Source organism: Denticeps clupeoides, unplaced genomic scaffold (assembly GCF_900700375.1).
Source record: "Denticeps clupeoides unplaced genomic scaffold, fDenClu1.1, whole genome shotgun sequence".
Lineage (NCBI taxonomy): Eukaryota > Metazoa > Chordata > Actinopteri > Clupeiformes > Denticipitidae > Denticeps > Denticeps clupeoides.
Window position 1 is genome coordinate 683924 of NW_021629982.1, and position 20144 is coordinate 704067.

Here is a 20144-nt window from a genome sequence, read left to right on the forward strand (position 1 = left end):
ACCACGGTAACGCTCTCTGCAACCTCAGAGGATGATGGTGATATTTCCTGACCACTCACACCTCACCCTTCCTCCTCCAGGCCCGCCAATCCACCCCTGCCAGTGAGCAGTTCAACCAGATGGTGCAGGGACTCACTGAGGCTGTGGAAGAGGTCATTCACCGGGCAAGAAAAGGGTTCAAGAAATACATGGGGATGTGGTGTCCAGAAGATCTGGGACAGGAATGTGGCCCATGGGAAATACTGCTCTGTTCCATCAGCAATGAAATGGAACCTTGCTGTCAGAGGCAGCAGCTCAACAGCTATGGCCAAATCCGGGTAAGAGGAAGAAATGGAGGCTGTGGGCGTGGGCACCGTGGAGGTCGGGTCATGGCCAGGGAAATTGTCAGTGGAGCCAAAACCAACTGTATGAACCAGAAGTGTGTTTCAAGTGTGGACAACGTGGACACTGGCAACAGGACTGCCCCCAGTTGCAGCAAGAACATCAACAACCAAATACCTAAACAGATTGAGAGAGGGGGGGGAGAGGACGCCAGCAGCAGATAGTCCAAACAATGTGTTTCAAACAAGTAAAGAGGGTAGTGAGGTTCCATCATCTATGTGTGACACATCATTGCGCTCAGTCCAACAGAAAATTGACATTGACACACAACATGTCCAACATCCCTGACTGCAGGGTCCACTCATATTCCGACTGTGGGCCCTTGCGACGTGCTCCGTAGCACAAACCCACCTCAACATAACGCTCCACACACTGATGTACAAGGTACTGTAGGACTGATCCACGGCTGCAAACCCCTCCGCATCACCATACAATCATCCATGCCTTAAGCAGTAAAAGGAGCCTTAAAGAGGAAGCCATTGACTGTATAATGCCTCCTCCAGGCGGGGGTGATAGTTGTGTGTTCTGACTCCCCAGTTCCGGTATTTCCGGTAAGGAAAAATAAGGGTCTGGGAAAACCAGTGCAATGGTGGTTTGTTCAAGATTTGAAAGCAGTCTATGCCACTGTAGTGCCTAGAGACAAATCCCTACAGTGCCCTACAGTGACAAATCCAGACACTATACTTTCGCAAATTCCACCTGAAGCATCGTACTTTACTATTGTTGATCTGTTTAATGCCTTCTTCTCTGTTCCAGTGCATCCAGACAGCCAGTACTGGGTCACTTTCAACTTTAATGGTCGGTCTTACACTTTCACCAGGCTCTGTCAGGGCTACACGGAATCTCCTACCATCTACTGCCCTGTGCGATCCTCTGATTGACTTGGATCTCTCTGAGGGATCTATGCTTCTGCAATATGTAGACTACCTGCTGCTATAAGGCCAGTTTCTCTAAACTCCAGTTTCTGCAGCAACAGGTCACATTCTTTGGCCATGTGATCGTGCATCTCGCCACCTGTCTGATGACAGGGTCCGAGCCATTTGCAACATTCCTTGTCTTGAGACTAAGAGACAGCTCATGTTCTTTCTTGGAATGATGGGGTATTGCAGGAATTTCATTCCACACCATTCTTCCTTGGAAGGACCGTTGTCCTCTGTAGCACATGGGCACAATCTTCATGCCCACTCTCCTCAATTTTTTGCCACAGCTAAGGAGCGCAGACTGTGGGCCACATCTTCTTGCACCCTTACTCCTTTGGGGGTGTGGCAGGTCCCTGACGGTCGGCCCTGCCTGCCCAGACACTTCTTTCCCTTCTTTGTTAAATATACACATGGTTTGGACCATGTGTCAAAAGGGGGATGTTATCTCAATTTATGGCTGTATGGTTCACCAAAGGGTTCAGTACATACTCTGCAACAATGGGACACATTTTGTCAACGAAGGCCCTGCCACTGGTTTTGATGGCCATAAGCATGCGAAAACGTAATAAAACTAATCTCATTGGCAGGACTCCATTCACTGCAATTAAACCGCCCAGACCTCCAAGTGCCAGATTGACAGAAATTTGTGAAAGTGAAATGATTGCTTATTGTCTGAATCTCTCCAGATCTCTGTCACAGGTCAGGACGACAGTAAGCATGGCCCTACCTCTACCCGCCAGCGGACCTCTGCATCCTATCGAGCCAGGTGATTGAAGAAGCTCCAATGAAAACATTGGCACTCCAAATGGTGGTGGGGTCCTTATCAAGTACTACTGGTCACCCACACAGCAGCATAGGGTCCGTGCCAGCCACTGTAAAATATTCTACAATCTGTGGTAACAGTGGGCTAATTACACAACTCATGTGTAATTTTTATTTTGTCATCCATATTCCTTCTATGGTAGTGTCAGTCCCAAACGAGGGATCACTGAATGAATATCATCTTGCATTCCCTGTATCCATGGAGGATTTTGTTTAATTTTCAGAGTCTGTCTTTTTTTGTGATTTTATGAGTGTGATGGGGGGGGTATAATGGAAGATAAAAATGTTTCATATGTATAACGACAAATTGCATTCTTTTTCTGTGCTTTTTCTATGCACGTGTATTTTGATTCAGTATTTGCAGGAAGCAATTTGTGCTTTTGGAAGGTCATCTTAATCTTCTTCTTTGGTTAAAAACAACAGGATGCAAAACATGCTTATCAGGGTTTTGTCCCAGCTCTGCAAGCTGTCTACAGAAAGAGGGTAGGGGTGAGATATAAATACATGTGTGTACTTTAGTCAGACAGAGTCTTGGAAAACCTTTTTTTCCTTTCCTCTGCACCATTTGGCTCAGATTGTCCTTCTGTTAACTATTTTTTTATTTCCACGACAGTCATTTACAACACACACTGCATAAGGAAAGTCACCAGCATTGTGAAGGGCTCTACACACCCCTCACATGCGCTCTTCACCCTCCGAAGTATTTGGACTATGCAACAGCGTCATCCCAGGCCATCAGACAACTGTACTCTCAGGGACTCTCCCCTTTGATTGGGCACACTGACAATGAATTGTTATATTGTAATATTATTTATCTGTAATATTATATATTAATGTAATGTTCCATTTTGCACAGCAGTATTTGCACAATTTTACTTTGCACATTTATTATTCATTCCACTAGTTTAGCATTGGTGTTTAATTGTTTAATTGTTTAAATGCAGCACCTGGTTAATTTCACTATGTACTGTCTAACATGTATTAGACATGTAAAGCTCAACTTCTACTTCAACTTTTCAATTGTAAATAAGAGTCAGCATCAGGCATGAGGGAGGGTTTCCATGACAAGGTGTAAAGAAGCAGTGATGGCCCCAAGTGTCACGACTTCGGGCTTACGGGGGAAGGAAGCGCAGAGGTCTGACATGCTGGGAAGGGTTTTATTAAATAAACAAACAAATACAAATAAACAATGGCGCGGTGGCCAAAATGGGAAATAAAAGGGAATAAACGTAAACAAACCCGCAGGCGTGTGGCGATTGCCAGAACTGAAAATACTAACACACGGTTACAATGTCAAGTTCACAAAAATGCCGGAGACCTAGAAGGGGCGGAAACATCCGGCATTTATGGGGCGTCAGGATTGGAGTCAGGTGTGGAGCCCAGCTGCAGGCAATCCTGACACCAAGCCTTGTTTGGCCTTTGACCTTTACAAAGTTTCCCGCAGGTGTGCATGTGTGTATGATATCATTGAAAGTGCACATAAAGTGCACATAACTGTGTGAAGGGTCATAATCTGCATAGGCTGCAAAGGCCCACAAACATACAATGTGGTTCAGAAATATACATTAAGCTCTCACAGAAGACCCCTGGACTATTGTGGGACCATGCCCTTATACTGAGGAGGTTGAGCTTGCCCCATGTTCAACTTGGCCTAAGAGCACTTCATACAAAGCATGGAATCTATTTCTGACAACAAAGGGCATAACACCATTTTGTCCGAAAGCCATGCTGAATGAAAGCTATGCAATTGGAATATAATGTTGTGCTAATGGACAGTTAGAATGCACACAAGACATGGTCATGTTTCTGGATGAGCTGTTGTTGATTGGTGAAGTTGGGGAGGTGGTTCTCCTCAAGTGGGAAGCAAGGGGAGCAAAGGATGCATGGCAGGCCATTGGTGAGAGTCCATGTGGTCATCCAAGGTGTCAGCATGTGGTTTAATGGTCAGTTCATATATATATATGGCAAGTGACAAGTAGCAAGTTGAGCTCAATGTATCCCCAGGCCACACAGTGCCTGTAACAAAGTGGAGCAGCTGCTTTGGTGTTGGCGAATGGATAACTGCTTTTAGATTCTACACAAGCCTTTTTATGGGAATTGATTGTGACGCCACTTATTTGCACAAGCGCTGTTTTGCAGCTGAACAGGATGTGCTACAGACTTGGATTTAGTGCATTGCAGAAACAGTATACATATTTACTCTTGTTCCCTCACCTGCTCCCCTGGTAATCCTGGCAATCCATCTTTTCCCGGTGTGCCTCCTCTGCCTGGAACTCCTGGTTTACCACCTTCACCCTAGCATGTGTGCACAGACAGACAGACACACACACACACACAGAAAGAGAGAGAAAGAGAGAGAGAGAGAGAGGAACAGTAGACATTGTTGGAAAGTTCAATGGCACATAAGGCTGGATGATTATATGATCACAATTAGTGTGTGAAGTCCAACAACAGTGCATAACCAAGTACATGTCAGCATAACCCGAGCTAGACAGCGAAAGGGATGCCGGACAAGACTTGCTGTTCTCCTCTGAAGCTGATGACGTAAAAGGTTGCACCATGTCAGTTGTGTGACAAAGGTTTAGTTATGGCTGTTAACAGAAGAATTGTGCGTAATATTGGCATGCCAATATCAAGAGGCAATCTTTCTAAATGTGGCATCAATTTCATCATTCTGTGGGTATAAAAAGCTGGTATTGTCAGTAAGTCATTCCAAGTTCATACAGCCATGAAGACAAGACGTCCCTTAACGGACAAGCAGCGTCAACTGGCCATAGCGCCTTTGGGTTGGTGGCAGGCAGTCAGATGTTGCTCGTAAACTTGCATCAAGACATAAAACTACTGGCAGAGTTCATGATGGACCCAGGTATGGAGCCCCATGAGTGACCGACCGCAATGATGACCAGTTCCTAATAACTGATGCACTCATTGTTATTCAACTGCCACACAGCTGCAGGCCTGTTTACAAGATGCGAGGGTACTAGGGTTTCCAGACAAACCATTGTCACAGCTCAACTTCAGGGAGTGCCTCATATCATATGGCCATCAATGTCCCCTGACCTGAACCCCATAGAGCACATCTGAGTTGAAGCAGAGGCTAAATCCCCACATGACCTGGCAGAACTTCGTGTAGCATTTGTAGAAGAGTGTAACACATTGCCTCAAAACAACATAATGAGCCAAGTGAGAAGCATGAGACGGGTAATAAAGGGGTAATTTTTGGGGTAATAAATATTAAACTAATAAAATTGTTTGTTTTCATACATTATAAGTAATAATAATGTGTTTATTATCTTGCATTTGTGACCACCAATTCAGTGTCAGACAGAGGCCAAAAATACATGCAGGTGTGTGCTTTTGCAGTCCGCTTTAGCTGAATCCATTTTGTACAGTTTCTCCCAACTGTGACATCACGTGCATACCCTTTATATTGTTAGCTACAGCTAAGAGTGCTCTTGGCACAATTGCAACACTATACTGGAGTTGTTAACTCACCATCTGTCCAGGAAGTCCTTGGGGTCCTTGAGGCCCCTACAGGAAATTACAAACAGATAAAAAATTCAGGCACAAGACTTAAAAAAGAAGATAAAAATGATAAAATCGGAAATGTAACAGAAGTAGACAAAGACTTCTTACTGCAGAGCCTGGAGGCCCGGGAGGGCCTGGTAGTCCCATGTTCCCTTGTGGTCCAGGGAGCCCCTGCAAAAATGAAAAGGATATTGTGCAACAGTCTGACTATTGGTAAAGAACACAGAACAGCATATTTACAAACATGTCTTCACAATTTACCTATAAATAAATTATAGAAATAAGAAATACTTGCTTGGTATTGACAGGAGTAAATACCCAATACAAGTTTGATATTAATGATTTTTGTAAATATGAGCCACACACACATCATTGTGTAAGGTCTAACTTGTAAATATGACACCCCATTCTAGTGTGTGTTAAGATATCTGTACAGTAAACTACTCTGTATTAATTGTGTAACGTTTTTAACTTTAGCTATTTAAGTTGTTTAAAATAAAGACCAAACATAATGAAACATTAAAAAGTAATGTATGGGCACAAACTACCAATGTTAATGCCATCAGAAAAATGTAGCCTGAGTACAGCTCTCTGTTATCTGTACAGCCATTTGATTTGTATCTATAGAGCATTGTATATTGTTACCAGATGATTTATATATACAATATAATTTCCTATGTAGCACAGGAAAATTAGGTCAAATGGAGATGCGCTTTCTTAGCAAAAGGGCAGTGGTTGCCTAGTGATTAAGTAAGTGGCCCCGTAATCAGAAGCTTGCCGGTTTGAATCCTGAACCGCCAAGGTGCAACTCAGGTGCCACTGAGCAAAGTACCGTCCTAACACACTGCTCCCTGTTCACCTTTCATGGCTGCCCACTGCTCACTTAGAGTGATGGGTCAAATGCCAAAGACACATTTCTTTGTGTGCACCGTGTGCTGTGCTGCAGTGTTTCACAATGAAAATCACATCACTTTCACTTTCTTAGTGTGCAAGAGCAAGCAGGATCAATACCTGCACTCTCCACACTTGAATGTTGCAGAATGTAATATTTTATCTGTGTTGTGTGATGTACTCTCAGTATAGTGGCTGTATAAACAGTTTTTTTGTGATCTGTACTGCACAGTGCACTATGTTACCTGTATTGTGCAATGTGTTATCTGTAGAGTATAGTAAATGTGTAACCTTTGTTGTGTTATCTGTACAGTATAGTGGCTGTAATTGCTGTTGTGTGTTGCGTTGTCTGTATAGTATATCAACTGTGTATTTTGGTGTTGTGTGATGTGTTATCTGTACAGTATAGTGGCTGTGTAATCTCTGTTGTGTTTTCTGTATAGTATAGTGGCAGAGTAATTCGTGTTGTGTGATGTGTTATTTGTACAGAATAATGGCTGTGTTGTAAGTGTTGGGTAATGTGTTATCTGTATGGTATAGTGGCTGCGTAACCTGTGTTGTGTTATCTGTACAGTGTGCTGTGCTATCAGTGTTGTGATTGTTACAATAAATGTGTAAACTGTACATTGTAATGTCTGATTTTAGCTACAGTTGGGCAAATAATTATTTGATCCCGTGCTAATTTGCCCACTAAGAAAGAAATGATCAGTCTCTAATTTCAATGGAAGGTTTGAACAATGAGGGGCAGGACAATAACAAAAGAATGTGTTTCAAAATTCTAAATTAATTTGGATTTTCATGAATGAAATAAGATAAGACAGATAAGATGATCCTTTATTTGTCCAACAAGTGGGAAATTTATTTGACACATTTCTGGCACCCAGTTGTATTTTATACATGTAAATAGCTATAATGTGTTGTGTTATTGTCACAGTTTATCTATTGTATTCATAATAAAATGTGAACATTTTCTGATTTAAAATTATATTTATATTTTAGAATTTATATTTTAATAAGCTCACCTGAATGCCCACACCTGGTTCTCCGTGGTTACCCTGTGAGAGAAGGTATACATACAAACACACACAAAAACATTTGTAGGTTCATACACATGTGAACATACAGTGGTGGCCTAGTGAGTAAGGAAGCAGACTCATAATCAGAAGGCACAAACTGCCAAGGTTCCACTGAGGTCTCCTTGAACAAGGTACAATCCCCACATACTGCCCCCATACTGGGGCAGTGGTAGCCTAGCTGTTAAGGAAGCGGCCCCGTAATCAGAAGGTTGGCAGTTCGAATCCCGATCGGCCAAGGTGCCACTGAGGTGCCACTGAGCAAAGCACCACTGCTCTCCGGGCGCCTGTCATGGCTGCCAACTGCTCACTCAGGGTGATGGGTTAAATTTCACTGTGTGCACTGTGTTCTGTGCTGCTGTGTATCACAAGTGACAATCACTTCACTTTCACTTTACTTTCAATTACTTGACCTTACCACTTGATTAAATGTAATCCTTACGCATATATAGAAAGTCACCATCATATTGTCCTAGGTATGTGAGCACACTTACTTGTCATTAACACACACACACGCTTACCTTAACACCTGGGGGACCAGGAGAGCCATTCCCACCCATAGGTCCCTGCACAGAATTGAAAAACTGTTTACACATGACAAGGATTCAGGCCTATTGCGATGATCAGGTTGTTTACAATGACCTAACATTTTTTGAATGCTTGTATGTTTGTGTGTGTGTGTATGTATGTTGTTTTACCGTTGGTCCTCTTACTCCAGGCTCTCCAGGATTTCCCTACGAATACACAATGTTCTATATTTTAATAGACAATACTAGACAACAGACATTTTGTACCATATGTACATAACAGAGGCAACTGTACAGTTAGTAGAACATATACAATACAATATATATATATATGTATATATATTTACTCAAACACTTTCCCACCCCCTTCTACTAGCACAGCAGCCAACTTTGAGCCCAGAGAACCTACCGGTCTGCCCAACACACCAGGGAACCCAGGCAAACCCTACAGACAGAGGGAGGTGAAGCCAAATATAGTTTAATATAGAACAAATATAGTTTTGAAAGAGAAGCATTTGTGACCTCATTAAGGGGATGTAGCTGAGTGTTACAGTGAATGCTTTGCATGTATGAGGCCCCAGGATCTCCAGATGTTTTTTTGGGGGCAGTGGTGGACTAGGAGTTAAGGAAACATTCCTGTAATGAGAAGGCTGCCAGTTCGAATCCTGATCCACCATGGTGAAACTGAGGTGCCACTGAGCAAAGCACGGTCCCCACTTGCTACTCCCTGGGTGCCTGTCATGGACTGCTCACCAAGGGTGATGGGTTAAAAGCACAGTGTGCTGTGATGCAGTGTATCACAATGACAAGCACTTCACTTTCACTAATATGGATACTGGATTTATAAGATGTACTTTTAATGTAGGGTTCAACAAAGCAAAAAAAGTAAATTTAAATTAAGATACAGTCTAGTGATATTATAAAACTTAGAGTAAACAGTGAGATAAAGTGAGATAGTGCACAACAGTTATTGCACATAATTATTGCACGTATTCAAAGAAGATAGGAGTTAGAATAAAGTGCACGACTGTTTTATCACAGTATTAATAATAGTGACAGTAAGTTTGTGCCCATGTACAAGTCCAGGGTAGAATCACGTATATGTAAGTGTATCTGTGTTTGTGCAGAAATCCAGTGAGTCCTGGGATTAGTTAAGAGGTAAGTGAGTGCTGGCAATTCAGCAGTTTGATGGTAGTGGGATAGAAACTATTCCTGAACCGGGATGGACTATTGCACCTGTAAAATCTAGTGAGCATTTTCTGGAGTAGTTGAGACTTCTCCAGTGTCCTCAGGAAATGGAGCCTATGAAGGTCCTTCTTGGGCATTGCTGCAGTTTTCAAGGTCCATGTTAGATTGTGGTTCTGATGCTAATGGGTTGATGACCATCCCAGGTTGTTGAGTTTTCCAGACAGTTTGTTTGGGATGATGGTGTTAAAGGCGGAGCATTAGTCAATGAAAAGCATCTGCACATAACTGTTTGGACATTGCAGGTGTGACAAGGCAGTGTGAAGAGATCTTCAGTAGATCTGTTACTCCTGTATGCAAACTGGTGTGAGGTGTGTTCTTTTTGATGTGTGCTAAGCAGACACTCAAAGTGCTTCATCACAATAGGGGTGAGGGCGTTAGTTGTTCAGGGATCTTGGAGTTGTTTGTTTTGTGACAGAAATAATGGTGGAGGATTTGAGGCAGATTGGGAGTGTGGACTGCTCTAGAGAGATGTTAAACAGGCTTGTGCACTGTTTCAGAAGCCGTCCAGGAATACCATCTGGTCTGGGTGCTTTGTTGGGGTTGATGTGGCTAAGATCTCACCTCCTGTGCACTGAACACCAGGACACCAGAGGAGGCCTCCCGCAGCATAGTGTTCTGTTGGTTGTTGTCCTTGTTGAACTGTGCAAAGAATTGATTAACATCATCAGCCGGAGTAGAGTCTGCTGACCTGGTAATTGCTTTAGTAGTCTGTGCAAGCCCCGTTGCAGTGCGAGATTTCAGAGCGTCGCGGATGGTTTTATCCACCCACGGCTTCTGATTGGGAAACGTTCTGACGATCGTTTTCTGAATGGTATCGTCCATTAGTTTAGTCGTCCGTTAGTTTCCCTGCTTCCGTATATTCGTTGATGCTTCCAGAACTGTCTGCTTTTGGTAAGCCGCGCTGATGATGTACGATGTGAACTCCCGAGAACAACTCGGCCGGCTGGACATTGGCGAGCAGGATGCAGAGGTGTGCAGTGTGCACGGGCCCTCAGCCTGTTCCTGACGCCGGCTCGCTTTCCCCGGGGCTGCCACTTCGCATCACGTCCTTTGTTCTTCATCAGGATCTCACTCGGCCAGCTTGGATCCGGAGCAGTTAAAGTCTTCGTATTGTAAGTGCATTGTATACTAATAGAAACAAGAGTGTCTCTACTGTACTTAATGCGCTTAATGGTGGTGGATTAGCTGGTGAAGGGTTGTTAGAAATAAATTTAAAAGATAAAAACAAACTAAATGGGGTCGGAGCAGTCACGACGGCAGCCGACCTCACCGGCGCCATCTTGTTTTCTTGTTTTTTATCTGGTTAATGTATTTTTTCATAAATTTAAACAACTATCTCTTACTCTTTTCAGTTTATGTGTTATAATCTTTTTCCGGTTAGTTACACCCTTAGCCCAGTCTGCCATGCCCCCATCTGTCTCCCGACTGAGTCAATTAATGTAATTTCCTGGACCTGTATGACTGATTATTGTACCCCTGCACCACCACTTATACACTAGCTGCCCAAAATTAAGGTCAAACACACTAATACACTACACACTAATTGGACCACCTTTAGCCTTGATTAGAGGACACATTCAATGTGGAATTGTCATGGCAGAAAGTGACAATGACATTGCATATGTCACGGCAGAAAGTGGATAGAAACAGCAAAAAATAAATATGGATAGCAGCAAAAAATAAATATGTATATGTATATATCTACAAATGTACAATTTAAATCTACACCTGTACAGTTGGTAATAACCGTGATGTATTTGAAGTGTGTTTGTTTGTCTGTGTGTCAACTGCAAGGTCTTTGTTATAGAGTCTGACAGCAGTTGGAAGAAAAGACCTTCTGAATCCCTCCTTCCTACAACACGGTTGCCTGCCCCAGAAGAGATGCTGTTGCCCCAGCAGACCACACAGTAAAAGATGGCTGCTGTCACTACAGAGTCATAAAAAGTCTTCAGGAGTGGTCCCTGTACTCCAAAAGACCTGAGCCTCCACAGCAAGTACAGCCTGCTCTGCCCCTTTCTATATAGAGCATTTGTATTGTGAGTCCAGTCGAGTTTATTGTTCAGGTGAACACCAAGGTACTTGTAGCTCTCCACAGCCTCAATGTCCATACCCTGGATATTCAGTGGTTGCAGTGGAGGATGTTTGTGCCTGCGGAAGTCTACCAACAGCTCTTTGGTTTTTCCGGTGTTGATCTGGAGGTAGTTCTGCTGGCACCACTCCACAAAGTCCCGTGTCAGTTCTGTGTACTCCCTGTCATCCCAATCAGTGATGAGGCCGACTATTGCAGAGTCATCAGAGAACTTCTGCAGGAAGCAGTTGGTAGAGTTGTAGTAAAAGTCTGCAGTGTAGATTGTGAAGGGTATCCCCGTACTGCAGATACCCTGTCTGACACACAGCCCTGAGTTCTCACATACTTTGGTTGGTTGGTGAGGTAGTCCTGGATCCATGTGGCGAGATGATGGTCTACTCCTGTGTACTCCAGCTTGTCCCTCAGGATTGTGGGTAGGATGGTGTTGAAAGCACTGGAGAAATCAAAGAACATGATTCTCACAGTGCTCCTAGCATTCTCCAGGTGAGAGAGGGAATGATGTAGGAGGTGGATGATGGCATCATCCACTCCAATGCCAACTGAAGTGGGTCCAGTGATGAGCTCACCATAGGATCAGCCGCTCCAGGGTCTTCATCAGGTGGGATGTCAGAGCCACCGGCCTGTAGCTGCTGAGATCCTTGGGATGTGGAATCTTTGGCACTGGTACCACACAAGAGGTTTTCCAGAGCTGTGGGACTCTCCCCAGCTTCAGGCTCAGGTTAAATATGTGCACCAACACCCCACACAGCTGATCTGCGCAGCTGATCTGAATCTGATTATTCAGGTAGTCAGCTGACTGCAGCAACCCCAGATCATAGCACTGCCCACACTGGTACTGGAAAAACTAGAATGATGGCTGCATCTTTTTATGCACCTCTCTTCTTACACTGATGCACACATCATTCCAAAAAAGGGAACTAATCAGACCACATGACATTCTTCCATTATCCTCACTGATGAGTGGTTTTCTTAAGGCTTCACAGCTGCTTAGCTCCAGTACCTTGGCAACCAAAACAACTATATGCATGTGGAAATGCTGGTACTGTCACCATTGAACAGTTCAGGTGTTCTCCGTCTTGGCCCCTCAGTGATAGAATGAACTTCCCCTTGAGTTCAGAACAGCTCTGTCACTGAGCACTTTCAAATGGTAGCTCAAGACCTTCCTCTTTAAAGAATATTTAACTAGTAACCTTCTTATTGTCTAAAAACTACAACAGAGTGAACCAGAATTGATCACTTCGTCGATGGTAACTTGAAAGCACGTTGTAAGTTCTCAACCCAATTTTTGTATTTATTTTTGTACAATTTTTTTTTTATTGTATAAAATCACAATTTACTAAGAGGAGTAATGTTTTTTTTTCCAATTCGGGGTGGGAAAAAATTTCTCAACTTGAGAATTTTTGATGATGTTTGAAAATTAATCTGAAGAAACTAGACTTCATTCGCAGTGCAATGTATCATCTTGTGTGAAAATAGTATATTAGGATGGCTAATTATGCAAACTACACCTTTAATTAGTTCAATAACCTACTGGTTCTTTGATATGATCTTATTATCAGACATGAAACGTTTATCAGATATGAAAAGTTTAGAAGCCTCTTACTGGCTTCCCCTCCATTCCTGGCTTTCCTGGTTCTCCCTGGTTTCCCTAAACACACAAACACACACATTCACATACATCCAAAAAAATAAAATAAATCAATAATATTAGACAAATAAATGGACAAAAAAGCAGTGTAATGCTTTGTATTATACTGACAAAAATGCTCTGTATCCTTCATTAGAATCTTTTGCAAATATTCATACTTTGAGGAAAAAAAATATTGTTAAAATTTAACACAGCAAAATAATTGTTTTATGATTGTTATTTTTGGAGTCATTTTGGAAGCCAAACTTATAATGGAAAGTACATAAGATAGGAAGATTGAACTCACACTGCCTGAGGATAACAAGAGAAACACTGCAACTCACAGGAAGTCCATCACGACCCTTTTCTCCAACATCCCCTTGGTCACCTTTCTCACCACGGAAACCTGCAACACCCTGAGTTACAGACAAACACACTTTTTACATCAAGAAATTTGTGTATCAAGAACACACACACACACACGCACACACACACACACACACACACACACACACACACACACACACACACACACACACACACACACACACACACACACACACCTTGTCTCCTTTAGTTCCTGGAGACCCATGCTCTCCTTTCTCCCCTTGAGGTCCCTTTGGCCCAGGGAGACCAGTCAGTGCCATATCTATAGATTCTCCCTGAAGCAAACAGCAGAATGCATGGTAAAAATGTGTGCTTGTGGGTTGTAGACTTGAATTGATGGGAGCCTTGTGGATCATGCACTGCTTAAAGTTTAGTGGTCAGACCATATACAAAACAGACAGTGGCTCTTATGAAGTTGAAGTCCCCTTTCATTGTTTTTTCTAAATTAAAATGGATCAAATCACATTCCAGAAATACACACAGTTTGACTGGTTACATGATGCATGCGCCAGGACAATAACACCAATTTATTTTTGTATATCCAAAAATCAAAAACAGTATGGTGTCTCCTAACCAAATAGCAAGATCTGGTGTCATCCGCCTGGTGAGAACGTGTACCAAACCAAAAGCAGAACCAAAAACTGTACAGTGTGGGAAATAATTATGATTAGTCTAAAGTTTCAATCGTAGGTTTATTTGAACGGTGATAACAGAACACTAACAAACAAACAAAAAAAGTTAGAAATTAATTTGCAGGCATATTTTGATTTGTGTTTTAGGCATCAAGCCAGTTTTGTATTCTCATTTTGTTACTATGTCAAGCAGAGTCCAGGAATCAAATCTATGTTTATACTAAGCTAATATTTAAAATAAAATGTATGAATACACAAATGTCCAATAACACAGAGGAAAGAGTACTGAAAAACTGTACTATTGCACTCTTTAAATAATACTCAATTTAAAGTACTGATGATAAAAAGGATTACTAGTAATTTGTTAATACTTTGTAAATTAGTTTTATTGACTCATCAATAATCATTGATTCAAACAGTAGATGCATGTATAAAGATAAAACCACATTTCCTTTTCAGTATTTTACTGGTTGGTTTGTGACCAGATACCTTTATTGTCCCCCTAAATTCGACTCGGAAAATTCTGTAATAAATTGTGGTTTTAAAAGGTAACATTAATTACTTTCATTTATACTCATGTACAGGTTTCAGACTTAAAAATAGACTCAATATAGTACACTTTAAAAAATTACAATAAAGTAAAAAACTGGTTTGATCCAGTTTTAATCTGGATCAAACCTTCATTTTGTGTGGATGTCTGGCACAAAATTAAGTAAAACTTTTTCTGGAACTGAAATACATGTGGTTGTGGGTGAAGTGGAAAGCTGATAAACAAAAAGAAAGGCAGTGAATGCCAGCAAGAAACAAATGGTGTGAATGAAGTGAGTGCAGGAAATTTTAACAATTGTTATCATCTAACAAGTGCATCCATTATGTTACATTATGCACAAGAGTGATCAAGGTATTTGTGTGTTTTCAGAAATCAGACGGATTGTTTCACACCATGGTCAAATATTTGTTATTATCACAGCCACAACTTATGCATTTACATTTCAACAGTTGTGGAGCATAGATTAAGTTAAAATGAAATTTGAATTCTAGATTTAATTTATATATTCATTATTTTAAATATGTGACTGAATAAGTTAAATTAAATGTTCAACGAATGTGTAGGAAGAGCCGTTTTGTGCGTACGCAACACTTATAAATGAGATCTTTGCTGGTGAATTTCTTGCATTTACGGATGATGGAGGCCACAGAGCTTTTATCTGTAACTTTCCCCAGACTGGTGAATAGAGACAATCCTGTCTGGGAGGTCTACAGACAATTCCTTTGACTTCATGCTTTTTTGTGCTCTGACATGAACTGTCAACTGTGGGACCTTATATAGACAGGCTTTTCCAAATCATGTCCAATCAGCAGTTTTTTCCTCCAATTAGGCTGCAGAAACATCTCAAGGATGATCAGAGGAAACAGGATGCACATGAGATCAATTTTAAGCTTCATGGCAAAGACTGTGAATGTACATGTGCTTTCTTAGTTTTTATTTTTTAATAAATCTGCCAAACCTCAAGTAAACTATTCACATTGTCATTATTGGGTTTTTATTCCATTTAGGAAAAATGCTGTAACATACCAAAATGTGTGTGCTCTGAATACTATCCAAATGCACTGTATAAATGAAGTTTTTATTTAGGATAAATACAGTTTGTAACGTGAATGAGAAAAAAAAACTGCAAAGAATAACTGGCTGAAACGTCTCTGAATAGTAAGGTCGGAGCAGCACACACACAGCTCCTGTCCTAGTGAGAAAGAAAGAAGAAGAAAGCAACACAGCAAGACCTGCAAATGTGATCTGTAAATACCCTACCATGCCATGTTAAGGAGTACCAAAACACACCAAAACAGTGCCCCCCTTTCATTTTGTTCAGAATCACTTCTTTTCCTTCCAATGGTACATATTGCTCATGTAGTGTGAGCAGTCATGTCTCTTCTAACCATCAGACTGCACAGTGATGCACATAAATCTTGAGCTTTTTATTTGTAGTTTCAGGTGTTTACCCCACAAAAGGAAACAACCAAGAAAAATTGCAGAGTAAACACACCAAGCCCAATGTAATGATCAGTCTGTGTATTCACAACTTACCTTTGGTCCTGGTGGTCCAATTGGTCCTCTCAGTCCAATACTGCCCTGAAACAAGGGTAAAATATTAGTTTCACGATAAGTCAGGTGTCTGTTTATGAGTGTCTGTTTAATGATACGGAATGTACATACCGCTTCTCCTTTACCACCTTTCTCACCCCTATCACCCTGAAGGTAAAAAATACAACAAAAAAATTGACTACTCCCATTTTAAAATTGTTCATAAAAACATAATTCAAGTTTGTTTTGACATTAAAAAAATTAAAATAAATTGTTGGATTGGTAGTTTCTCCTTTCCAAGCTACTGATACCATCAACCTGTTTATACAGTAATTCTGGAAATTACTTTACTTTACTTTACTTTATTTAGCAGACGCTTTTATCCAAAGCAACTTACAAGAGGAAGACACCAGCAATTCTCGTTCGATTTCTATAGAATATTGAGTTTACAAACTAAGAGCCCTGATAAGGTTCAACTTGTCAGCAAGGAGCATGCTCAGAGATTGTTAGGTGCTAGACAAAGAAAAATTATAATGTATTTATACATTTTTGTATTGTTTGTGCAATGTGTACGCATGTGCGTGTGTAAGTGTTAGATTTGTCTGTAATACTTTTTGAACAAGAGGGTTTTCAACTGCTTCTTAAAAGTGGTGGTAGTCTCGGCTAGTCGTGTGGAGGAGGGCAGGTTGTTCCACCAGCCAGGGACAACAACGGAGAACAGAGATGATTGGAATCGGAGACCCCGTGAAGAAGGAATTTTTAGTCTCCTTTCATTTGCTGATCTGAGAGAGCATGCAGGAGTGTAGCTAGGTAGTATTGATACTGATAAAGGAGGGTGCAGTTCCATTTACAGCCCTGTAGGCAGCATCAAGGATTTGAAGTCAATGCGAGCAGCTACCGGGAGCCAGTGGAGAGAGGTAAGAAGAGGTGTAACATGGATGTATTTTGGCTGATTGAAGATGAGACGGGCTGCCATATTTTGGATCATCTGGAGTGGTTTTATGGTGACTGCAGAGGCTCCAGCCAGGAGAGAGTTACAATAGTCGAGTTTGGAGACGAGGAGCTGCATAGCCTGTTGCGAGATAAAGTGCCTAATCTTGCGAATGTTGAAGAGAGTGAACCTGCAGGATCCGAAATTTTTGTTGCTATAGTAGCATCTTCTGGTGGGAATGACAGATAGAGCTGGGTGTCATCAGCATAAGAGTGATAGGAGAAGCCATGTGATTGGATGATGTGACCAAGTGAGCGAGTGTATATTGAGAATAGAAGGGGGCCAAGGACAGAGCCTTGTGGAATCACAATGACAATCACTTCACTTTACGATGTCCTGGGAGAACCCTTGTAGACATATGATTTGCTGCAATATCAAGTTTGTGGCTATAATAATAATAATAATAATAAAGTGAAGTGATTGTCACATGTGATACACAGCAGCACAGCACACGATGCACACAGTGAAATTTGTCCTCTGCATTTAACCCATCACACTGAGTGAGCAGTGGGCAGCCATGACAAGTGCCCGGGGAGCAGTGTGTGGGGACGGTGCTTTGCTCAGTGACACCTCAGTGTCACCTTGGCGGATCGGGATTCGAACCAGCAACCTTCTGATTACGGGGCCGCTTCCTTAACCGCTAGGCCACCACTGCCCCAAAAAAAAAAAAAAATGTGGAGTGGGCGTTCCTTCCCGCCCTCCGCCCCGCCCTCCGCGTACATAAGAGTCGCCGTGCACCTCGCCACTTCTCCCCGGGACACCATGTCGCTCGGAGACGCGGAAGGCCAGGTTCCCCGGCAGCAGCAGCGTCGCAGCCCCCGCCTGCTACTCTCCGTCGCGCCGGCGGCGCTGTCCCTGGTGGAAGCATTGGTGCACAGCCATTTTAAGATCTCTCTAGAGATGTTCAATTGGTTTCAAGTCTGGGATCTGGCTAGGCCACTCAAGGACATTCACAGAGTTGTCCTGAAGTTACTCTTTTTGTTATCTTGGCTGTGGGTGAATGGCAGTTGGGGTTGGATGAAATGGCAATGAAGTGGTCTTCGTGAGAGCACTCAGGGGCGCTGCAATTGCACTGTAGTCATGGATGAAGCATTGATAACCAGTGTGGAAGCTGACTGAGGCTGGAGACACTGTTGATGGCAGAACAGGCCTCACTCCAACACTTGGCCCAAAGTCCAGGAGAGGTGAGGATCATGTGTGGACAGCTAGAGGTGACATGATGATTGAGGTGACAAAGAAGCTGATTGATTCCATATGGGCATCCAGGGGAACGGTCTGGTGTGTGATGAGTCTGGCTGCCACCGTCCAGTCATCCACCGGGGTGATGGTAACAGAGCGGCTTCAGTGGGATGTACTGTTGTTTGACGTAGAAGTGGTCTATAAAATTACCTGTGACCCCGAAGTCGATGAAGGCAGAGATCTTCTGAACCTGTGTTCCCCACCAGGCTTTTTTTAAAGGCCAGCAGGCAAAAGGGGATGTGGTGTGGATGGGATGTGTTGGCCAATAGCCCAGCTGAATGTGCCACCCCAATCAGCTGGGGGGGCGTGTTTCCTGGCCAGACTGCCTGGTGGTGAGTGGGGGATGAACAGTATGTGCACAGTCCTTCCTGAAAGCACAACTTTTGCAACGTTGCTGGCAGAGCGGTCCAACCGAGCTGCATGGGTTCCCCTATTCCCCTAGGTGGTTCGGCTGGTTATGGACAAGGTCTGGAGAGTGACGGCTGAGGTCGACGTGTTCGGTGTGTTGGGGCGGAGCTGGTGGTCCTGGGTTGCACAAGCAGGTGGTGAACAATCCGGAGTGCTAGCTGAATCAGAGTCTCAAACATGAATGGCATCTCCCAGCTGACCATCTTAATTGTGCGCGAACTTTGTAGTAGATGGTCTGGAGGGCTTGACTTAGCGGTGAAGTGACCCTGGTGCAGGTGGTAAAGCTGGGTCCGGTCTACGATATTGTCAGGAGGAAGGTTGGAGGACGCAGACATGGATATGGAGTGAGAAGAGGCAGTGTCCGTGGGCATAGGGGAGGAGAATAGAGTCAAATTCAAATTTAATTCAAATTTTATTTGTCATATACATAGTCATACACAGTATGATATGCAGTGAAATGCTTTTTTGCGACTGCTACAGACCACAGTATTGCAAATGTTGCAAGTATACAATGGAGACCAATATGCAAATATTGCAAACATAACCCAATATTACACTTTTACGTCTTTAACATAAAATATGTGTAACTGGTAGGGTGAAGGTGTGCAAATGAGTTACAGTTTTTTACAATGTTTAAGAAAGAAGAAAGAGCCATAAAAGAAAGAGCAGTAAGGACCTAAAAAGCGCAGAGTCATTTTGTGCAAAGTGATTTTGTGGAAAGTGATTATGTGCAAAGTGATTTTGAGCAAAGTGATTTTGTGCAAAAGAGTCCGGAGTGATTGTGGGTGAAAGTGCATGAGTTCTATGTACTGTTGTTGAGAGCTTGGACAGCCTGCGGGAAGAAGCTCCTCCTCATTCTCTCTGTGTTGGACTTCAGGGAGCGAAAGCGCTTCCCTGATCGCAGCAGAGAGAAGAGTCCATTGTTGGGGTGGGTGAGGTCCTTCACTATCTTCCTGGCCCTGGTGCAGCACCGTTTGCTGTAGGTAGATTGAAGGTCAGGGAGCTTGGTACGGATGATTCGTTCGGCTGATCGAACCACCCTCTGTAGGGCTCGCCTGTCCTTCATGGTGCTGTTCCCGAACCAGGTTGAGATATTTCCCATCAGGATGCTCTCTATGGTGCAGGAGTAGAAGTTCCTGAGCACCTTGGAGGGCAGTCTGAAGTCTCTCAGGCATCTGAGGTGGTAAAGACGCTGCCGGGCCTTTTTCACCACAGTGTTGATGTGACAGGACCATGACAGGTCCTGCGTGATGTAAACACTGAGGTAACGGAAGCTGTCCACTCTCTCCACTGGGCTC

At 42.8% G+C, this 20144-nt stretch overlaps 1 protein-coding gene across 9 annotated transcripts in view; it reads right to left on the minus strand.

The window, feature by feature from the left end:
• The window catches only part of col7a1 (collagen, type VII, alpha 1), a 135888-nt gene that overhangs the window by 28971 nt on the left and 86773 nt on the right, over positions 1 to 20144 (minus strand). For all 9 annotated transcript variants that reach the window (XM_028967217.1, XM_028967216.1, XM_028967215.1 and 6 more), the window contains 12 exons: positions 16341 to 16376; positions 16212 to 16256; positions 13670 to 13768; positions 13451 to 13522; positions 13083 to 13127; positions 8552 to 8587; positions 8314 to 8349; positions 8137 to 8181; positions 7565 to 7597; positions 5760 to 5822; positions 5619 to 5654; positions 4338 to 4418 (listed from right to left, as the gene is read on the minus strand). In XM_028967217.1, coding sequence (XP_028823050.1) covers positions 4338 to 4418; positions 5619 to 5654; positions 5760 to 5822; positions 7565 to 7597; positions 8137 to 8181; positions 8314 to 8349; positions 8552 to 8587; positions 13083 to 13127; positions 13451 to 13522; positions 13670 to 13768; positions 16212 to 16256; positions 16341 to 16376 — 627 coding nt within the window. The remainder of the gene's footprint in view (positions 1 to 4337; positions 4419 to 5618; positions 5655 to 5759; positions 5823 to 7564; positions 7598 to 8136; positions 8182 to 8313; positions 8350 to 8551; positions 8588 to 13082; positions 13128 to 13450; positions 13523 to 13669; positions 13769 to 16211; positions 16257 to 16340; positions 16377 to 20144) is intronic.